At 48.2% G+C, this 22,754-nt stretch overlaps 1 protein-coding gene across 2 annotated transcripts in view; it reads left to right on the top strand.

Moving 5' to 3' along the window:
- The window catches only part of USP7 (ubiquitin specific peptidase 7), a 1,253,379-nt gene extending 1,233,877 nt beyond the window's left edge, over positions 1–19,502 (top strand). For both annotated transcript variants that reach the window (XM_069210408.1, XM_069210409.1), the window contains exons 30-31: positions 16–106; positions 18,220–19,502. In XM_069210408.1, coding sequence (XP_069066509.1) covers positions 16–106; positions 18,220–18,326 — 198 coding nt within the window. In that variant the 3' untranslated portion in view covers positions 18,327–19,502. The remainder of the gene's footprint in view (positions 1–15; positions 107–18,219) is intronic.
- The last annotated feature ends 3,252 nt before the right edge of the window (positions 19,503–22,754 follow it).

The following is a 22,754-nucleotide window of genomic DNA, read 5'->3' on the forward strand; positions in this document are numbered from 1 at the left end:
ATTTTTTTCTCCAAGTTCAAATTTGCTATTGTTATGATGGGACGGCATCAATACATAAACGAAGAAGAGTATGAAGTAAATTTGAAAGATTTTGAGCCTCAGCCTGGTGAGTATCAGTTGTATTGTTGTCAACAACAAGTTAATTGATTGTAACAAAGAGGTACTGGAAAATAATAATTTGTGTTTTTTTTTATCATGAAAGCTTCCTATCATAACTTTTGGGTATTTTAAAACTTAAGGAAGGTGGCTCTCTATATGGTGTGCTAAAATGAAGTACAATGTGCATCGAGCCCAGTGAATCCCTATTCGGTTTTGCAGAGGCAACAGTAGATAGGACTGATGCTCTATTTGCGGTAGTGTTAGTGAGCAGTTAGGCTTATCAGAGGGTAGTGCTAAGTATTTGTTGTATTCAGAGACAATAAATGAGACACACACTCCAAGAATAAATCCAAGACCAATCTAGAAAAAATATTATTTTTATATGTTTCAAACCCAAGAACATTCGTAATCAGGTAAGAAGACTGTAGAAAAATGGCTCCTTGTTGCCGATATCCCCCACCCCCTTTTGCCATGATATTGATGCTGACTTCACTGAGAAGTGTGCTGGGACCCTGCTAACCAGGCCCCAGCACCAGTCTTTTTTCACTAAAAATGTACTATTGTTTCCACATTGGCACACCCCTGGTTCACAGATACGTCCCTTGTAAAAGGTACCAATGGTACCAAGGGCTCTGTGACCATGGAAGGGACCTAAGGGCTGCAGCATGTGTTGTGCCACCCTAAGGGACCCCTCACCTTACACATGCACACTGCCATTGTAGAGTGTGTGTGTTGGTGGGGAGAAAAAGGCAAAGTCGACATGGCATCCCCCTAAGGATGCCATGCATACACAATACCGCCTGTGGCATAGGTAAGTCAACCCTCTAGCAGGCCTTTAAGCCCTAAGGCACTATACCACAGGTGAGGGCATAGCTGCTTGAGCAATCTGCCCCCACAATGTCTACGTCCATTCTTAAACAGTGTAAGTACAGTGTGGCCACATTAAGTATATGGTCTGAAAGTTTGTCAAAACTACACTGACAAGACTACACTGAATATTGGGAAGTTTGGTATCAAACTTCTCAGAATAATAAACCCACACTGATGCCAGTGTTGGATTTAAAAATAAAAAATGCACACAGAGGGTATTTTAGAGATGCCCCCTGTATTTTACCCAATCATTCAGTGCAGGACTAAATGGTCTGTGCCAGCCTGCTGCTGAGAGACGAGTTTCTAACCCCCTGGGGTGAGACCCTTTGTGCTCTCTGGGGCCAGAAACAGTCTGCAATGGCTGAAGGTCCTTCACACACCCCCCTGCAGGAACTGTAATACCTAGCAGTGAGCCGCAAAGGCTCAGGCTTCATGTTACAATGCCCCAGCGCACTCCAGCTAGTTGAGATGCCTGCACCCTGGACACATCCCCCACTTTTAGCGGCAAGTCCGGGGAAATACTGATAATAACAAGGAGTCACCCCCTCAGCCAGGTTCACCCCTAAGGTGAGTAGAGCTGAAGTGACCCTGTAGGAAAATGGCTTCCTGTTGCAGTTACCCCCCCTCCCCCACGTTCTGCCTGATCTTGATGCTGGCTTGACTGAGAAGTGTGCTAGGACCCTGCTAACCAGGCCCCAGCACCAGTGTTCTTTCACTTAAAAATGTACTATTGTTCCACAATTGGCACATCTCTGGCACACAGATAAGTCCCTTGTAAAAGGTACCAGTGGTACCAAGGGCCCTGTGACCAAGGAATGACCCTAAGGGCTGCACTGATTTCTATTGAAAACCAGACACCTGCTAAGCACACTGCACCCGGCTGCCCCTGCGCCACTGAGGGTTTGTTTTGTGTGCCTACTTGTGCCTCCAATTCCCCCCCCCCCCCCCCCCCAAAAAATAGCTCTACAAAACCCACTGTTCTGATGGATACAACTACCTGTGGATTCCTCACCTCATGAATACTCCCATGGCGCCAGCATTCTACGGAAATCTTCTTACTAGTCTCTGCACGTCGACGAGGACGTCACTGTCTCGCACGCGACGCCGTCTGACGTCATACAGGCAATAAGAGGTCCTCGACGACGTGCGGACGTCAGTTCCCTTTTTTCCGTGCATTCGAAACGGTTATCTTCGAGGGAGCAACTGTTACTCTTGCGGTTACAGTGTATATCTTGCTGCGTACTCTTTCTCTGTGGAAATAATGTCGCAGAGAAAGTCTGGATTTAAGCCTTGTCGTGAGTGTGGAGGCAAGATGTCGGTGACGGATCCTCATTCCGATTGCCTTTGGTGTTTGAGCTCCGACCACGACGTCTCGACTTGTGATTCGTGTCAGCACATGAATCCGAAGGCCATTAAAGAACGCGAGGCGAAGCTGTTTATGGCCAAGTCAAAGGAGAAGCATCACAAGAAAAAGTCTTCTCCAAGACATCGGCGTCATCGAGACTCCCGGCGCCGTAGAGAATCTCGGCGTCATTCAAGGGAGGCTCGTTCCAGGTCTCCCGATCGGCGCCGCAGGACATGGGAGGTCAGCCCCACGGTGACGCCGCATCCTTCGACGCCGTTGCTCTCTCCGACGTCTCCAACTTCGCCTGGACAGGCGTCGGTGATTGAGGTATTGGAGCCTCAGGTGTTTTCTCCGGCGCAGACGCTGAGGCTCCGAGTCAGGCACCCCAGTATCCGGCTTTTCCCACCCCTGGAGCCGATAGTTCCGCATTCTTGAATGCGATGTATGCCATCTTCCAACAGATGGCTCCAGGGGGTGCTCCGGCTGGGCCTTTGGCCTTTTCTTTGGGTGATCCTGCGCCTCTTCGGCCGGCACCCTTTATGCCCTTTCTCCCGTTTGGGAACGTGGGCTCGGCGCCAGTGTCGGCGCCGGTGGCCGCTCCGATGGCTTCGGAGGGATTGGCCCCAGGGATTTCCATCCCGTCGACGTCGAGATTTCGGCCTGTGACTCCGGTGGGTCCATCCGTTTCATCTGCTCTTCAGTCGGCGCCGAAGTTACCTGTGGCGCCGGATGCGGCGTCGGTGGCTTCGGAAGATCGGCGCCGATCTCCGACTTCGGCGGAGGTGTTGTCGACTCCGCGGATTGAGCAACGACTGCATTCAAGGAGGCGTGCTCTCCGGGTACTAGAGGAGCAGGAGTACCAACGAGCCCTAGAGGAAGGAGAGCTAGAGGACTCGGGTGATGGGCTGCGTGGACTGGAGTCGGCCAGTGGGCTGGACACTTCCCCTGAGTGGGACCTTTCGTCCCCGGGGGAATATACTGAGGAAGCTGCTTCCTTTCATACAGTGGTACGGAAGGCAGCTAGTTTTTTGGACCTGCCTTTGCCGGTGGTGGAGGCGAAACAAAACCTTTTGACAGAGGTGTTGCATCCGGCCTCAGCCGCGGCGGAGCCTCTATTACCTTTTAATGACGCTCTGCTGGATCCGGTTTTAGAGGTGTGGAAGAAGCCGGCATCTTCCCCAGCAGTTCACAGAGCCGTGGCCAGGAGGTATCGGACGGCTCCAACTGATCCTGGTTTCCTATCTAGGCACCCTACGCCGGAGAGCTTGGTTGTGCAGGCCTCCTGTTCGTCCAAATCAGCGCCTGGTTCTTTCCCGACGGTGCCTGGGGACAGAGACTCAAAAAAGCTAGAGGCGCAGTCGAAGAAGATTTTTTCGTCCTGCAGTCTGGCGTTAAAAGCCACTAATGCGACCTGTATCCTGGGGAGGTATATTCATGCTCTGATGGATGACATCTCTTCGTTTACAGAGCTTCCCCAGGGTCTTTTGGATCTTGTCTCTGATGCCCAGGCTGCTGCGACCCAAATTATCCAGACGGGACTGGATACCACCGACTCGGTAGCCAGAGCAATGGGCACAACTGTGGTGGAAAGGAGACAGGCCTGGCTACGTAACTCGGGCTTTTCGGCAGATGTACAGTCCACATTGTTGGATCTCCCGTTTGATGGGGACAAACTGTTTGGGGCTAAGGCTGATTCGGCCTTGGAACGTTTTAAGGAGAGCAGGGCCACGGCTAAGTCGTTGGGACTTCAAGCTCCTTCTTCCACGGCCTCTTCCAGATTCTTCAGGAGGTTTCGTGGATTTGGGCGTGGCTCTTCCTCCTCTTCCTTTCGGGGAAGATTTCAGCAACCTGCCTCTTCCCACCCCTGTAGATCTTTTAGGGGGAGGGGTAGGGTCCGCACCAGGGGAGCCTCTCAGCAGCACTCTGCCTCTTCCTCATCCTCTGGCGGGGTGCAGCAGGGGAAGCAGCCTTAGGCTTCCACCATTTCCCACTCACTCCTCTCCTGTAGGGGGAAGATTACAGCATTTTCTCACCAAATGGGAGACTGTTACGTCGGACACTTGGGTTCTCAGTGTTGTGGGAAAAGGCTACACCCTTCCCTTTCGGGAGTTTCCGCCCCTCATCCCGCCCCGCCCTTCGTATTGTTCACAAGAACACCTCCTGTTGCTAGAACAGGAGGTGGAAGTCCTCCTTTTAAAGGGCGCGGTGGAGTTGGTCCCGGAGCAGGAAAGGGGTCAAGGAGTTTACTCAAGGTATTTCCTGATTCCCAAGAAGGATGGTCGTTTGAGACCAATTTTGGACCTGAGGATCTTGAATTGGTTCCTCAAGCAGGAAAAGTTCAAGATGCTGACCCTAGCACAGGTGCTTTTGGCGTTGAACATGGAAGACTGGATGGTGTCTGTCGACTTGCAGGATGCTTACTTTCATATCCCGATACTCAAGTCACACAGGAAGTATCTCCGGTTTGTGGTGGGATCGCAACACTACCAGTTTGCGGTCCTTCCGTTTGGTCTTACTTCAGCACCTCGAGTCTTCACGAAGGTGATGTCGGTGGTTGCGGCAGAGCTCAGAAGGAAGGGGATAGCAGTATTCCCTTACTTGGACGATTGGTTGATCAAAGCCAAGTCCCCGGAGCTTGTGTTGCGTCATCTGCAGTCAACAACCCAGTTGTTGTTCGACCTGGGCTTTTCGGTGAACGAGCCCAAATCTCACCTGGAGCCCTCTCAGCGCCTCCTGTTCATAGGGGCAGTACTGGATACGACATTGGGTCGGGCCTTTCCTCCGCCTCAGCGGATTCAAGATATTCAGGATTTGGTTCCAATGTTTCTAAACGGAGCGGTAGTTCCAGTCCTCAAGGTCCTTCGTCTGCTCGGTCTTTTTGCCTCCTGCATTCTGTTGGTCACGCATGCTCGCTGGCACATGAGGGCTCTTCAGTGGTGCCTCCGAAGGCAGTGGTCTCAACACAGAGGGGATCTAGAGGGTACTGTCAAGATCTCCAGAGATGCTGTTGTGGATTTGAAGTGGTGGATTGCAAGCAACAATCTTTCACAAGGAAAACCGTTCCAGCAGTCGCCACCAGTGGCCACAGTCATAACGGATGCTTCCACTCTAGGGTGGGGAGCTCATCTGGGGGATCTGGAGATCAAAGGTCTTTGGTCTCCAGAGGAACAGATTTTTCACATCAATCTGTTAGAGTTACGGGCTGTACGTCTGGCTCTCAAGGCCTTCCTCCCTTCCCTTCGTGGTCAGTCGGTACAGGTCCTAACGGACAATACTACCACGATGTGGTACATAAACAAGCAGGGAGGAGTGGGGTCGTACCTTCTCTGCAGAGAAGCTCTTCGACTATGGTCCTGGGCAAAGGACCATCGGATTTGCTTGATAGCAAACCATCTGGCCGGAGTCTTGAACGTGCGTGCGGACAGTCTCAGTCGCCACTTCTCGGCAGACCACGAGTGGCGTCTCCATCCAGATCAAGTCCGTTTAATCTTCCAGAAGTGGGGGTTTCCTCGGGTAGATCTGTTCGCCACTCGAGAGAACGCGCATTGTCCGTTGTTCTGCAGCCTTCAGTATCCGATGCAGGAAGCATTGGGGGACGCGTTTCAAATGACCTGGTGCGGCCAGTTGCTTTACGCGTTTCCTCCATACCCTTGATTCCTCGAGTATTGAGGAAGATTCGCCAAGACCGGGCTCTAGTAATCGTAATAGCTCCGGATTGGCCAAGGAGGGTGTGGTACTCCGACCTTCTCCAACTCTCAACGTGCCCGCCGCTCCGTCTCCCTTTCAGGGCAGACGTCCTCTCGCAGTCGCAGGGGCAGGTTCTACACCCCAACCTCCAGAGTCTGCACCTACATGCCTGGAGATTGAACGGGGCAACCTGAGTTCCTTCTCTCTCCCGCCTGAGGTAGTGGATGTTATATTAGCGGCCAGACGACACTCCACTAAATCTATCTACGCTAATAGGTGGTCTAAATTTGTTGCGTGGTGTGGAGAGAGGCAGATTGATCCTTTACAAGCTCATCTATCGGACGTTTTGTCTTTTGCTCTATCTCTGGCGCAGAAAGGTTGTGCAGTGGCTACCATTAAAGGTTATTTATCGGCCTTGTCAGCCTTCATATGTCTTCCAGACCAACCATCTTTATTTAAATCCCCTATTGTGATCAGATTCTTGAAAGGTCTTCTAAATCAATATCCTCCAAAGCCATTCGTTATGCCGCAATGGGATTTGTCCTTAGTCCTGACTTTCCTTATGGGGTCCCCTTTTGAACCTATGCATTCTTGCCCCTTAAGGTATTTGTTTTTAAAAACAGTCTTCCTGATAGCTATAACATCAGCAAGGAGAGTGAGTGAGTTGCAGGCCTTATCAGTAAAACCCCCTTATACAACTTTTTATGGGGATAAGGTGGTGTTGAGGACCAAGGCTGCTTTCCTCCCGAAGGTTGTTTCACCCTTCCATTTGGCTCAGGCAATTACTTTGTCCACGTTCTATCCTCCGCCTCATCCTTCCAAAGAGGAAGAAAGACTGCACCGTCTGGATCCAAAGAGAGCGTTGAGCTTCTTTATCAATAGAACAAAGGATTTCAGGCTGGAGGATCAGCTGTTTATTGGATACGTGGGCAAGAGGAGAGGAAAGGCAGTCCACAAGAGAACACTATCCAGGTGGGTTGTTCTTTGCATTAAAATATGTTACTCTTTGGCAAAGAAGGATCCTCCTGAGGGCATTAGAGCTCATTCCACCAGAGCTAAGTCGGCCACTTCGGCCTTAGCCAGAGGTGTTCCTGTGGTCGACATCTGCAAGGCCGCAACTTGGTCGTCCCTTCACACTTTTGCAAAACATTACTGTTTAGATTCTGAGGTTAGAAGGGACGGCCATTTTGCACGGTCAGTGCTGCAGGATTTCTTGGTTTGACCATTTAGGCACCCACCGCCGGGCGTGGTACTGCTTTGGGACTCTATTCATGAGGTGAGGAATCCACAGGTAGTTGTATCCATCAGAAGAACGAGTTACTTACCTTCGGTAACGACTTTTCTGGTGGATACATTAGCTACCTGTGGATTCCTCACGGTCCCACCCGCCTCCCCGTTGCCTTTATGGTCTTGCCAAGTAATCCTTGAGTGCGCTCCTCTTGATCTTTGAGGGTGCAATAGATGTATATATATAATATATTTATATATATATATGGGTATATGTGTATATATCTTTATGTATATACTTGGTGTGTGTATATATTTTTAAAAGAAAGAGTTTTATATATATATATATATATATATATGTACATAAAAAAGATTTACAGTTATTCATACAATGTGGTGTATTTTTACAATATAATGGATGTTGCTTTGTTCTTTCATTGCATTGCCTGGTTGTTCTCATGCACGTAAAAAATGATTGGTACTGACGTCCGCACGTCGTCGAGGACCTCTTATTGCCTGTATGACGTCAGACGGCGTCGCGTGCGAGACAGTGACGTCCTCGTCGACGTGCAGAGACTAGTAAGAAGATTTCCGTAGAATGCTGGCGCCATGGGAGTATTCATGAGGTGAGGAATCCACAGGTAGCTAATGTATCCACCAGAAAAGTCGTTACCGAAGGTAAGTAACTCGTTCGTCTGCCCTCTGAACCTCTGAAGACGCAGGCAGGCTGGAACCGGAGCACCCCTGTTCTCCATTGGCCTTGCCGCCAAAAGTGGGGGCAGTGGCCAGAGGGGCGGGCATCTCCACTAGCTGGGATGTAACAAAAGGGGTGAGCCTTTGAGGCTCTCCGCCAGGTGTTAGTTCCTGCAGGGGGAGGTGAGAAGCACCTCCACCCAGTACAGGCTTTGTTCCTGGCCACAGAGTGACAAAGGCACTCTCCCCACATGGCCAGCAACATGTCTGGTGTGTGGCAGGCTGGCAGGACCTGGTCAGCCTACACTGGAAGTCAGGTATGTATTCAGGGGGCATCTCTAAGATGCCCTCTGGGTGTATTTTACAATAAATTCCACACTGGCATCAGTGTGCATTTATTGTGCTGAGAAGTTTAATACCCAGTTTTCAGTGTAGCCATTATGGAACTTTGGAGTTCGTGTTTGACAAACTCCAGACCATATACTCTTATGGCTACCCTGCACTTACAATGTCTAAGGTTTTGCTTAGACACTGTAGGGGCATAGTGCTCATGCACATATGCCCTCACCTGTGGTACAGTGCACCCTGCCTTAGGGCTATAAGGCCTGCTAGAGGGGTGCCTTACCTATGCCACAGGCAGCGTGAGGTTGGCATGGCACTTTGAGGGGAGTGCCATGTCGACGTAGTCATTTTCTCCCCACCAGCACACACAAGCTGGCAAGCAGTGTGTATGTGCTGAGTGAGGGGTCCACAGGGTGGCATAAGACATGCTGCAGCCCTTAGATACCTTCCCTGGCATCAGGGCCCTTGGTACCAGGGGTACCAGTTACAAGGGTCTTACCTGGGTGCCAGGGTTGTTCCAATTGTGGAGACAAAGGTACAGTTTAGCAGGGTCCCAGCACACTTTCAAATCATAACTTGGCATCAGCAAAGGCAAAAAGTCAGGGGGCAACCATGCCAAGGAGGCATTTTCTTACAAGAGTCCTTTCTTGAAACTTTGTTGCAGAGCAGTTTCGCTATTCACCAGAGTCTGGATCTTTGTAGAAGGCAGGCAGACCCCCTGGTTTCCTGGAGGCTCAGCTGCAAAACAAGTCCTCTTTTAGGTGTAGTCTGTCAAGGTCAGCAGGAAGGCCAGAGGGGCTGTTTCCAAGTCAATTGCTACTTTTCCTTTTCTGCTGGGGCGACTCTTCATTATCTATTGCTGCATATGTAGTCAGGATCTGAGTTCTAGGGCTCAGGGGTGCCATTTAAATACTCAGTTTAGGGGCATTGCAGGGAGTGCCAGGTGGTAGCCAATGGGCTGCCCACCTTCAGGGTGACTACAACCTTTCCATGACCACTTCCGCTGGGAAGTGAGCAGAACCCTAACCCTAGTGGCCTAATTCCTTCTAAACAAGAGGGAGCAATTTAAAAAGTAGTGTCCTCTTCAGCTCATCCACCTTAGGAGTGGGATTGGCATGGAGTGGGCACACATAATATGCCTAATTTTCCTGCCTGTGCTACTGCCAAAATTGGCGTTTGGGGGAAGGGGGTCTGGGTTGGTCATATCAACCATCCGGAGAGACCTGGATCGCATTACAAAGGCGGCTAGGCCTTTAAAGCTTCACTCCCTGGAATGGCCATCCTGCCTGGGTGAGGTTCCCAGTGCAGGCTTTTGTCTCAGGCCCATGAGAACGCTGGCTCTCACCTTGGAGGTCCAGAAATGTACCTGTGGATGAACTGGTCAAGACTAGTCATTCAGCACAGTACTAGCTGGTACATTTACCTCTAAAGTGCCCTCTGTGCATTTATTAATAAATCCCTCACTGGGCTCAATAAGGGTTTATTATTCTGCGATGTTTGATACAAACATCCCAAGATTTAGAGGAGCCATCATGTAGTTGAGGAACTCATGACCAGTGTCCAGCACAGGCATTTAGAATGGCTTCCCTGTTCACTTACTATGTCTTTGAATCAACAGACATAGCAGGGGCATGTCTGCTTGTGCATATGCCCTCACATTTGCCTGAATATAACCTGCCTTAGGGGTGGCTTACGCCTGGCACATGCAGTGCCCCCTCCCCATTCTCTCCCTACCCACCACCACTACCACCCCCTCCGCAGGAAGTGCAACACCTGACGGTGAGCCTCAAAGACTCATGCCTTTTTTTTTTAAACACTGCCCCAGGGCATTCCAGATAGTGGAGGTGCCCGCTTCCTGGACCATGTGTTTTAAATAAAGGTCAAAGCAAGGGGGAAGTAACCTAGACTTCCACGGTAAATAGATAACTAAAGAAATTCTCTGCGTACCAATACTGTAACATCACAAGAAATTTATTGCATCATATCTCTTTGAACATGTTATGCCAGACAATTGCATGTACATTTCTTTTAAACATGTCATTCCGTATGTCAAAATTGCATGTGTCTAGATAGGTGCTTCTAATAAAAACAGTGAAAGTGCTGAGGTGCGGCTGAGTGAAAGTGATATATACAGTATGTGCAAAAGGTGGTTAGAATAAAAATTATGGAATTCTAGTGGCTCCTGCAGTTCAGGAAGCCCTGAAATCTCACAAAGAACATTTTGTATTCATATAATCCACCCTTAGAGATATGCCCACGTTTCGACCCTGTAGAAGAGGTGAGTCAAATTGGGGTCATCATCAGGACAGAGAGATTCCAACTGGTAGCACCTAAGGGTAGTTAAATCACCGGATTATTCGGAGCCTGATTATAAATCGTATGACGTCAAAAAAAGGGGGTGGTGGGAAGATAGCACTCACCTAAATTCCAGTGTTTGAAAACAGTCTGGTGGTCAGGGACATCTACCTTGTAGGATAATGGTGAAATCAATAAATATACAGTGTATGATCCAATCTATAGAGAACCATAAATCAGTGGAAACTTACAGATATTGTAAGTGTCCCAAGGTCTGGTGGTCTACTCTTATCCTGTAGTCTGTGGTCAAAATCCCATAAAGCGCTGATGGTCTATTAAAGGGCTTGAGTTATCTAAAAACAAGGGAAATGGGTCCTAATTAAAACAGTGAAACTCAGAGTAAAAGAAATCTATCAGGATGCTAGTGAGCACTTACTGGTATTGTGCTGGTCTCAGGATCAGTTGCTGGAGAAAGGACCAGGAGCGCCGATTTATCTGGGACTCAGGGTATCTACAACAAAGGAGGATTCGTGTAAATGAAATCCGGATAAAGGTTGAATAAATATGGATTATGATTAAGCTGGGCAGAGCGTGAAACTTACTCGTTTGTTAGGCTGCTGATCTATCATCCAGATTGCAAGCGTGTGTCTAGCAATTTCAATTCCAGGGTAACGCGCGTACTCCTGGGTTCGTGCACGATGTATCGTGTATCACGAAGCCGCACGTAATGTGTGCGTTTTGTCTTAAAAATGCTACGCCTCCATTTTGGAGCGAGCATTAGCAGAGGTGATTGGTCCAGGGGCTGACCAATCACAGGGCAAGGTCTGCAGAGGCTGGGTCGAGGCCAGCCATGAACGGACCATGAAGGGCAGGTTCCCTTTCTGATCCGTTTGGTATAAATGGAAAAAACGTTAATGCCGCGAGTTCTAAAAAATGTCCCAATCGTCCAGTATTAAGGGGATAACGTCTTCTGAAATGAATCCTCATAAAGCACCAGGAACTCGTGAGATAACTTAACAGAGAGGGTGTGCAGGCCCTGTGGAGCCGGTAGCGGCTACTTGTGAGATAAAATGTTAACCCGGGTGTGCAGGCCCCGTGGGGCCGGGCTGTTGAGTCAAAAGGGACTAACGAATCATTCCAGAGATAGTGCAAACGTGAATTCTATTGCGCTGAACTGGATGCTGTGTGTATAAACATAATCAAAGAAAAACAATCGAATGTTATTATTGCATTTTAAGGAAACCATCAGTACAGAAATGTACGTACAAACTATTTAATATTATTCATATTAAATATGAAACAGTGTATCGATAATGCACACAATTACAATGATTTATTATTAATAGTTGCGTAAAACCATGTTGGCTCATTTGTCTCTCTTCCTCAAGCGGTACAGTTGTTATATGTGCAGTCAGATAAGGCACATAAGAACAAATACATAGTGTATATTCAGCAATGGGGGTGATTCAAGATCATACACAAAGTAAATGCACGTCAAACAGATGACTGATTGTGAATGATCTTGAATCGCCCCCATTGCTGAATATACACTATTAATTAATAATAAATCGTAATTGTGTGCATTATCAATACACTGTTTAATATTTAATATGAATAATATTAAATAGTTTGTACGTACATTTCTGTACTGATTGTTTCTTTAAAATGCAGTAATGTTTATGTAATGTTTATACACACAGCATCCAGTTCAGCACAATCGAATTCACGTTTGCACTGTCTGGTACTTTAGGAACTTTGAATAAAAGCAATATCTTATACAGTCTTTGTAAAAATGGCAATAAGCTATTTTCAAAGTGGACACAATGCAAAATTCAACAGTGGGGGGGGGGGGGGTTTAAGTATTGGTTAGATTGTGAGGTACGTAAAACACTTACGAGTCTCAGTTCTGGGGCATTGGCAGCCCACCGTTGGGGGTTAAAGGCAACCCCAAGGTTACCACACCAGCAGCTCAGGGCCGGTCAGGTGCAGAGGTCAAAGAGGTGCCCAAAACACATAGGCGAATATGGAGAACTGGGGTGCTCTGGTTGCAGTATGCCAGCAGGTAAGTACATGCGTCCTCGGGGGGCAGATGTAGAAAAGTAGCCTCTTTCTAGCCTTGTTACCCCAACTTTTGGACTGTTTGTGAGTATATGTCAGGGTGTTTTTTACTGTTTCACTGGGATCCTTCTAGCCAGGACCCCAGTGCTCATAGTGGAAATCCTATGTTGTCAGTGTATTTGATATGTGTCACTGGGATCCTGCTACCCAGGACCCCAGTGCTCATAGGTTTGTGGCCTATATGTGTTCCCTGTGTGGTGCCTAACTGTATCACTGAGGCTCTGCTAACCAGAACCTCAGTGTTTATGCTTTCTCTGTTTTTAAAATTGTCACTGCAGGCTAGTAACTAATTTTACCAATTCTGATTGGCACACTTGAACATCCTTATAATTACCTAGTATATGGTACCTAGGTACCCAGGGCATTGGGGTTTCAGGAGATCCCTATGGGCTGAGACATTTCATTTGCCACCCATGGGGAGCTCAGACAATTCTTACACACGTCCACGTTATTTCACAGCCATTTTACACTGCACTTAAGTAACTTATAAGTCACCTATATGTCTAACCTTCACTTAGTGAAGGTTATGTCCAAAGGTACTTAGTGTGAGGGCACCCTGGCTTACTTGTATGTAGCGTTACCATGGTAACTCCGAACATGGCCATGTAACATGTCTAGGATCATGGAATTGTCACACCAATACCATTCTGGTATTGGGGGGACAATCCTGTGCATCCCCGGGGCTCCAGCATAGAGCCCGGGTACTGCCAAACTAACTTTCCGGGGTTTTCTCTGCAGCTACTGCCGCTGCCAACCCTCAGACAGGTTTCTACTCGCCTGGGCAGCCCAGTCCCAGGAAGTCAGAACAAAGGATTTCCTCTGAGAGAGGGTGTTAAACCCTCTCCCTTTGGAAATAGGTGGGAAGGGCCTAAGAGGAGTAGCTTCTCCTGGCCTCTGGAAATGCTTTCAAGGGCACAGATGGTGCCCTCCTTGCATAAGCCAGTCTACACCAGTTCAGGGATCCCCCCAGCCCTGCTCTGGCGCGAAACTGGTCAAAGAGAAGGGGAGGGACCACTCCCCTGACCAGCACCTCCCAGGGGAGGTGCCCAGAGCTCCTCCAGTGTGTCTCAGACCTCTGCCATCTTGGATGCAGAGGTGTGAGGGCACAATGGACAGCTCTGAGTGGCCAGTGCCAGCAGGTGACGTCAGAGACCCCTCCTGATAGGTGCTTACCTTCCTCTGTAGCCAATCCTCCTCTGAGGGCTATTTAGGGTCTCTCCTGTGGGCATCTCACCAGATAGCGAATGCAAGAGCTCACCAGAGTTCCTCTGCCCTTCCCTCTTCGACTTCTTCCAAGGATCCACCGCTGACTGCTCCAGTACGCCTGCATAACCGCAACAAAGTAGCAAGAAGACTACCAGCAACATTGTAGCGCCTCATCCTGCCGGCTTTCTTGACTGTTTCCTGGTGGCGCATGCTCTGAGGGCTGTCTGCCTTCACCCTGCACTGGAAGCCAAGAAGAAATCTCCTGTGGGTCGACTGAATCTTCCCCCTGCCAACGCAGGCACCAAACTTCTGCATCACCGGTCCTCTGAGGCCCCTCATCTTGACGAGCGTGGTCCCTGGAACACAGTAGCTGGATCCAAGTGTCCCAGACAGTCCAGTGGCCCTTCTGTCCAAATTTGGTGGAGGTGAGTCCTTGCCTCCCCACGGCAGACAGTAATCCTGTGTACTGCGTGAACTGCAGCTGCTAGGGCTTCTGTGCACTTTTGCAAGACTTCCTTCATGCACAGCGTAGCCCAGGTCCCCAGCACTCCGTCCTGCATTGCCCAACTCGCTGATTTGAACTCTGACTTTGTGGGACCCTCTTTTGTTGTGCTGAGTCGATCGTCATGCTCAGATCTTCTGAACGCCTGTTCAGGTGCTTCTGCGGGTGCTGCCTGCTTCTACGTGGGATATCCGTGTTGCTGAGCACCCCCTCTATTTCCTCCTCCAAGGGGCGACCTCCTGGTCCTTCCTGGGCCCTGGCAGCACCCAAAACCTTCAACCGCGACTCTTTCAGCTAGCAAGGCTTGTTTGTGGTCTTTCTGCGTGGAAACAACTCTGCATCCTCCAGCACGCAGTGGGACATCTTCTGACCAAAGGAGAAGTTCCTGGCACCGTTGTTGTTGCAGAATCTTCGGCTTCTTCCACCCGAAGGCAGACCCTTTTGCACCTTCATCCGGGGTTTAGTGGGCTCCTTCCCCCCCCCCCCCCCCCCGGACACTTGCATGACTCTTGGACTTGGTCCCCTTCCTTTACAGGTCCTCAGGTCCAGGAATCTGTCTTCAGTGCTTTGCAGTCAGTTGTTATCCTTGCAGAATCCCCCATCTCGACTTTACTGTCTTTCTGGGGTAGTAGGGTAAATTTACTCCTACTTTTCAGGGTCTTGGGGTGGGGTATCTTGGACACTCTTAGTGTTTTCTGACACTCCCAGCGACCCTCTACACCCTACACTAGGCCTGGGGTCCATTCGTGGTTCGCATTCCACTTTTGGAGTATATGGTTTGTGTTGCCCCTAGGCCTATTTTTCCCTATTGCATTCTATTGTGTTCAGCAGTGTTTGCAATACTTTCCTAACCGGATACGTACCTGATTTTGGTTTCTGTGTGTGTATTTTGTGTGTATTGCTTACCTTCTAAGGGAGTATATCCTCTGAGATACTTTTGGCATATTGTCACTAAAATAAAGTACCTTTATTTTTAGTAACTTGGAGTATTACGTTTCTTATGATATAGTGCGAAGTGATAAAAGTGGTATAGTAGGAGCTTTGCATGTCTCCTAGTTCAGCCTAAGCTGCTCTGCTATAGCTACCTCTATCAACCTAAGCTGCTAGAACATTACTAATCTACTAATAAGGGATAAATGGACCTGCCACAAGGTGTAAGTACCACAAGGTACCCACTATAATCCAATGCCAGTCTCCTACAGCAGACCAGGGGGGTTTTGTAGAGCACTGGTGGGGACACAAGTAGGCACACAGAACACACCCTCAGCTGCACAGGGGCGGCCGGGTGCAGTTTGCAAAGCCGGCGTCGGGTTTTAGATAGGAAACAATGGAGGGACCTGGGGGTCACTGTAGCGGTGCAGGCAGGCACAGGGGGGGCTTATTTGGGACAGCCACCACCTGGGCTAGGCAGAGGGTCGCCTAGGGGTCCCTCCTGCGCTGAGGTTCGGTTTCTTCAGGTCCTGGGGGCTGCGGGTGCAGTGCTGGTTCCAAGTGTCAGGTCCCTTGTTATAGGCAGTCGCGGTCAGGGGGAGCCTCTGGATTCTCTCTGCAGGCGTCCACACACCAGACATGTTGCTGGCCACATGGGGAGAGTGCCTTTGCCACTCTGTGGCCAGAAACAAAGCCTGTACTGGGTGGAGGTGCTTCTCAGCGCCCCCTGCAGGAACTGTAACACCTGGCGTGAGCCTCAAAGGCTCACCCCCTTTGTTACAGCACCACAGGGCATTCCAGCTAGTGGAGTTGCCGGCCCCCTCCGGCCACGGCCCAACTTTTGACGGCAAGCCTGGAGGAGATAATGAGAAAAACAAGAAGTCATCACTGGCCAGTCAGGACAACCCCTAAGGTGTCCTGAGCTGAGGTGACTCTGACTTTTAGAAATCCTTCATCTTGCAGATGGAGGATTACCCCAATAGGATTAGGGATGTGCCCCCCTCCCATCAGGGAGGAGGCACAAAGAGGGTGTAGCCACCCTCAGGGCTAGTAGCCATTGGCTACTAACCCCCCAAACCTAAACACACCCCTAAATTGAGTATTTAGGGGCCCCCAGAACCTAGGAAGACAGATTCCTGCAACCTAAGACGAAGAAGGACTGCTGACCTGAAGCCCTGCAGAGAAGACGGAGACACCAACTGCTTTGGCCCCAGCCCTACCGGCCTGTCTCCCCACTTCAAGAGAAACAGCAACGCGCTCCCCAGGGTCCAGCAACCTCTGAAGCCTCCGAGGACTACCCTGCATCTAAAAGGACCAAGAACTCCAGAGGACAGTGGCCCTATTCCAAAGAAACCAAAACTTGCAACCCAGAAACAACTTTAAAAGGACGCCACGTTTCCCGCCAGAAGCGTGAGACTTTCCACTCTGCACCTGATGCCCCCGGCTCGACCTGCGGAGAAACACCACTACAGGGAGGACTCCCTGGCGACTGCGACCCTGTGAGTAGCCAGAGTTGACTCCCCCAGAAACGCCTGCAGACGGGATTCCAGAGGCTGCCCCCTGACCGCGACTGCCTGCTTCCAAGAACCCGACGCCTGGTAAAGACACTGCACCCGCAGCCCCAGGACCTGAAGGATCCGACCTCCATTGCAGAAGCGACCCCCAGGTGGCCCTCTCCCTTGCCCAGGTGGTGGCTAGCCCGTGGAGTCCCCCTCCCCCCTCTTGCCTGCCTGCTTCGCTGAAGAGACCCCTGGGTCTCCCATTGAAATCTATTGCAAACCCAGCGCCTGTTTGCCCTCTGCACCCAGCTGCCCGTGCCGCTGAGGGTGTACTTTTTGTGCTGACTTATGTCGTCCCCCCCCCCCCCCCCCCCCCCCCCCCCCCCCCCCCCCCCCCCCCCCGGTGCCCTACAAAACCCCCCTGGTCTGCCCCCCCCCGAAGACGCGGGTACTTACCTGCTGGCAGACTGGAACCGGGGCACCCCCTTCTCCATTGAAGCCTAAGTGTTTTGGGCACCACTTTGACCTCTGCACCTGACCGGCCCTGAGCTGCTGGTGTGGTAACTTTGGGGTTGCTCTGAACCCCCAACAGTGGGCTACATTGGACCCAACTTTGAACCCTGTAGGTGGTTTCCTTACCTGCAAAACTAACAAATACTTACTTCCCCCAGGAACTGTTGAAATTTGCACTGTCTAGTTTTAAAATAGCTTATTGCCATTTTTGCCAAAACTGTACATGCTATTTTGCTGATTCAAAGTTCCTGTGATACCTGAGTGAAATACCTTTCATTTAAAGTATTGATTGTAAATCTTGAACCTGTGGCTCTTAAAATAAACTAAGAAAATATATTTATCTATATAAAAACCTATTGGCCTGGAATTGTCTGAGTGTGTGTTCCTCATTTATTGCCTGTGTGTTTGTACAACAAATGCTTAACACTACCCTCTGATAAGCCTATTGCTCGACCACACTACCACAAAATAGAGCATTAGAATTATCTCTTTTTGCCACTATCTTATCTCTAAGGGGAACCCTTGGACTCTGTGCATGCTATTTCTTACTTTGAAATAGTACATACAGAGCAAACTTCCTACACCATTCATAAACTGGAATCTTCTGAAAATCTATGTATCCACTTGTGGGTACCTGTTATAGTTTTTGTTAGAGGTTTTATGTTGTATTCATTTTCACGGGTGTTCAAGTGATGTTTCAGATATTTATTTTTTTTGTGCTGATTGTTTTACTACTTTAGTAGAGCACCTAGAAATGTTCACTTTAGACATGTCAGTGAAATAGCAGGAATAGCAAACGTGTTTTGTGCCAACTAATAAAAGCTCTGTAATCTTTGAAGAGAACAAAGTGGAATTTCTTAACCTAAATTTACTTTCAATTATATATTTTTTAGGTAATATGTCACATCCAAGACCTTGGCTTGGGCTGGATCATTTCAATAAAGCCCCAAAGAGAAGTCGATACACATACCTTGAGAAAGCAATTAAAATCCACAACTGACTTGACAGTTTTATTCAAGCCCATGGACAAATAAGTGTGTGTGTCCACCTTTTTAACAACAGTAGAACTTTGGTACACGTGCACTATACCGGGAATCTTCAGCCAGAGGATGTGCTGCTGATGTTAATTTTATTTTGTTGAGGCTGTTCGTTTGGCTTCTCTGTATCTATTGACTGCCCTTTTTGAGCAAAATGAAGGTGTTTTTATAAAGCTTGGATGCCAGTGGGAGAGATTTTATGGTAAGCTAGCAAGACAGTGATCTTCAAACTGAGGGAAGAGTGAAAAGTACCATATACAATAGTGGAAATTTTGGCAAAGTTAACCATAGTGCGTTTTCTAGTTGGCATAAGATGGCTGCGTGCCCGCTCTATTGTGGGAATTACAGCACTGTCATTGCAGCTGCTAAGTCTTATGTTTACACCATGTCAAATTTCTTTACTTTAGTTAAACTAAAAATTACGTATTTGTAAATGCAAAACCCTCATCAATAAATAGCCATCTCTGTTTGATTGTGTACCTTGTTGCCACTTATTCCAAACTCCTGTTTCATTCACCTGCAGTACATAGTATCTTGCTTAGATCGGATTTAGTTCAACTTCTGCTTTGCTTTCCAGTTAACAAAGCAGAGGGTCTTTGAGACTTAGGTACTTTCATAACACTGTTTTATTTAAAAAATAAAATGGTTTATTGTACTGCCTACAACAAAAAGTTTATTTCACTCAAAGCTGGCCACAGCATACGAAGACGGTGTGCCTTTGAGAAAGCAGCGAGAAGCAGGGGGAAATAAGAAATATCCAACTGTTCAGCACCGAGGGCATGCTCACTAGTATTTAGGAAGCTGTTGACTTTGTAAAAAGTATGAAATTGTATATTTAATTAATGAACATGTACAATTGAACACATGGAGATTAATTTTGTTGGGTGAGTCTTTCACTGATGTTGATATTCATTGCGTGTAGTTTTATTTCTGCCCCCAAATTTTTTTTTTTTTTTATTTTTTTTTTTAACTACTGGCAACCATATGTCTGGTTTTGAGTGCAGTAAAATAGGTTCAGCAGTTCTCGTTTATTTTATTTTCTGTCTTTTTATTTCTGTAGGAACAGTGTACAACTCCTGTATATTGCCTTTTTCCTGGAAAATGTTGTATGTTGAATAAAATTTTCTATAAAAATGTTATTTCAGTGAGTGATGACATGGATGTTTGAAGATTTATACTCTGAATACAGTTTAAGAAATTGTTTTCACTATAAAATGTTTATAAAGATACAGTGTTTTGACTTTAAAACTGTGTTTACCATTAAATAGCCCTTTTTGAGCATAATAAAAATCAAAGGGATAGCCTGGATGGAACCATACTCAAATTAAATTTGTGTAAAATATATTTGAGGGATTCATTTTTTTAGCTATTTAGTTAAAATAAGTGGACAGAAGGTTTGTCTGCCGTTTAACAGTGAGATGCAGGTGGATCAAAGCTGCAATATAAAGCCTGAGTCTCAAAAAGGTAAGTGTCCTTCTTAGATTTTCACTGTCCTGTTTGTATGCGACAGACGCCTTTTCCCCCGTTTGTTCTGCCAATAAACATGCAATAGGACACATATCCTGTCTTGCTTCTTTATTACGGATACAAATGTATAGTTCAGAGCTTTGAAAATGTATTTTTCCATTGTAAGAGTTCACTTGTATTTCTGATGGGTACCTCTCCCTATAGATTCATCATCTTTCGAATATCCCTAGACACTAGACTTTAGCTGGAAACGTTGAATCATCCCCATGCACAAACTCCTTTGCCTTCCAGGAAGTTAGGGATCCAGGTAACCACCTCCTCCACTCCCCCCTGCCCCCCAATTCCTCCACTCCTCTCCCCGAGATAGAAAAATATCATCCGTCTTGGCCACCTCCAACTGAGGTTGTCATTTCATGCAGTGCTAAGGACGACAATGGATGTTCTCAAGCTTTTCTTACCCACAGTTAAGAATGAGGCAAGAATCTTGACCAAGGCCCTGCAGCCTACATTTATGTAGCACCTCCAAACTTTTCCTGCTCTTTACTGGAGCCCTCATGTACCCAGGCTTATTAGCATGGGAGGGGTCCATTACTCTTGCAGTTAACAGGTAGATTTTGAAATTACACAGACTAGGGCCCCATTTTTTTCTGTGGCTCCACTTATCCCCAGAGAGCTTAGTTGTACTAGCCTCACTGACAACGAAGCAGAGTGGGGGCTCTTTTCGAGTTGCTCCCCAAGATCAAAAGTGTGAGGGGAAAAAAAGGTGTAGATGTAGGAAATCACCCCTTTGACATGGTTAGCCCCAACTTTTCCTGGTGTCTGATGTGGATTTGACTGTTAGTGCACTGGGTCCCTGCTAAACAGGTCTTCAGTGCCAGATCACTTTCCCCAAAACTGCACAGTTGTTTTGCACTTCTGGCAAACCTTTGTAAGTCCTTAGTAAATGGCACCCCTGGTACTTAAGGCCTGGGTACTAAGCAAGGTCTCATACGGCTGCAGTACCTATTGTGCTACCCACAGAGACCCCTCACCAAACTCAAACAAGTGCTGCCATTGCAGACTGCGTGTGTTGGTACAGGCTAAATTGAAAACACGACCTGGTACACACCCCTGTGTGCCAGGCCCCCTTTCACTGCATGTGCCAGGTGTAAGTCACTCCTAAAGCTGGGTGAATCCAGGCACACGTGAAGGCATATATGCATGTGCAGATATGCCCCTGCTATGTCTCTGTCGAATCTGAAACATAGTAAGTGCACAGGTAAGCCATTTTAAATGGATGTGCTGAACACTGGTCATTATGAGTTCCGCAGCTACATATTGGTTTCTCTGAATCTTGAGATATTGAAAATATCTGAATAATAAACCCTCACTGACCCCAGTGATGGATTTATTAAAAATGTGCACAGAGGGCACCTTAGAAGTGCCCCCTGAAAACCTACCAGCTACTAGTGTGCTGACTGACTGGTCCTGACCAGTTCAACTACCACAGACGCCAAAGAAAATGGCCTGCTCTGGGCAGAGGTGTGACCTCCTCTTCCAGGCAGGAGGACATTCCAGGGCAGGGAGTTTTCAAAGGCCTTGTCGCCTTTGTAATGCAACCCAGGTCTCTCCAGTTGGTGGAGATGACCAACCCTCTTGTCCTGACCCCGTTTTTGGCAGCATGACAGGCAGGAAAATTAGTTAAATTAGTAGTGCCTACTTCATGCCAGTCCCACCCCTAAGGTGGATGAGCTTAAGTGGACTACTTTTCAAATTCCTCTCTTGTTTGGAAGGAATTATGCCACTGGTGTTAGGGTTATGCTCACTTCCCAGCGGACGTGGTCATAAGAATTGTGTATTCCCCCCTCAATGTGGTCAGCCCATTGTCTACCGTCTAGCATTCCCTGTAATTCCTCTAAGTTGAGTATTTATGTGGGACCCCTGAACCCTAGAAATCAGATTTCGACAACCTATGAAAACCCAGAAAAAAAAGTGGTACACCCGCAGAAGAGGAAAAGAAGCAACAGCTGGCCTGGACCCAGTCCCTCTGGCCTCCTTACTGTCCTTGAAGCATCCTGCACTAGAAGCCAACTCGTCCAGCCATCAGTTAACTCAAGTCTCCTGTGGGCCCCGGACTTGCACTGCAACAATAAGCTCCAAAGAAAAGACACTGCAGCTACTTGAAGCCCGGAAATCCGACATCAGAAGTGACCCCTGCATCCTGATGTATGCGACTGACTGGGATGCCAACCGACTGCCAACGCGCGTCCCCAGCTGCCCAGAGACTAGAGTTCAGAGTGGTCTCACCCATCTTGGACTCCTACGAGATGTTTGCAACCTCTGTGCACAGGCCTCCTCTCCCACATGCTCATAGAGAAAATTTGATAGCAACCACTACACACAGGACCCCTGACCAATGCTGAAGTGGGTCATCTGTGCCAACGACGTCCCCCGGCTCCTAAGAGCCACCCCTGACGGACTCCTCCACAGCACCTGCATCCTCAAAACACAGAACTGCAAGTGCTTCCGGATGTGAAACCCCAATGCCTAAAGACACCCCTGTATCCGTTGCCCCTGGGCATAGAAGAAGAGGACCAGAGGTGCACCCACATCTCGAGAACCACAAGTCTACTACCTACCTGTTTGTTGTCCCCGACTAGCTTCCCAGCCAGAGCCTGCAGCCTGTCTTCACCAGGACCAAACTCCCATAGAAAGCCATTGGACACATGACGCCTTACTTCACCTCTGCACTGGCTGCCCCAGTGGCGCCCGGTATGACCTGCTACTGATCAGTGCCCAGTACTTACCTTAACTTCCTGAGATTGGCTTCGTAAGTCATTGTTAACCCTGTGCTTGTTGAAAATTGTTTTCCTCCATAGGATAACATTGAAAATAAAATTGTATTGTTGATTTCTGAAACTACAAAGTATTTATGCTTAAAAGAC

This window comes from Pleurodeles waltl, chromosome 10, assembly GCF_031143425.1.
Source record: "Pleurodeles waltl isolate 20211129_DDA chromosome 10, aPleWal1.hap1.20221129, whole genome shotgun sequence".
Taxonomy (NCBI): domain Eukaryota; kingdom Metazoa; phylum Chordata; class Amphibia; order Caudata; family Salamandridae; genus Pleurodeles; species Pleurodeles waltl.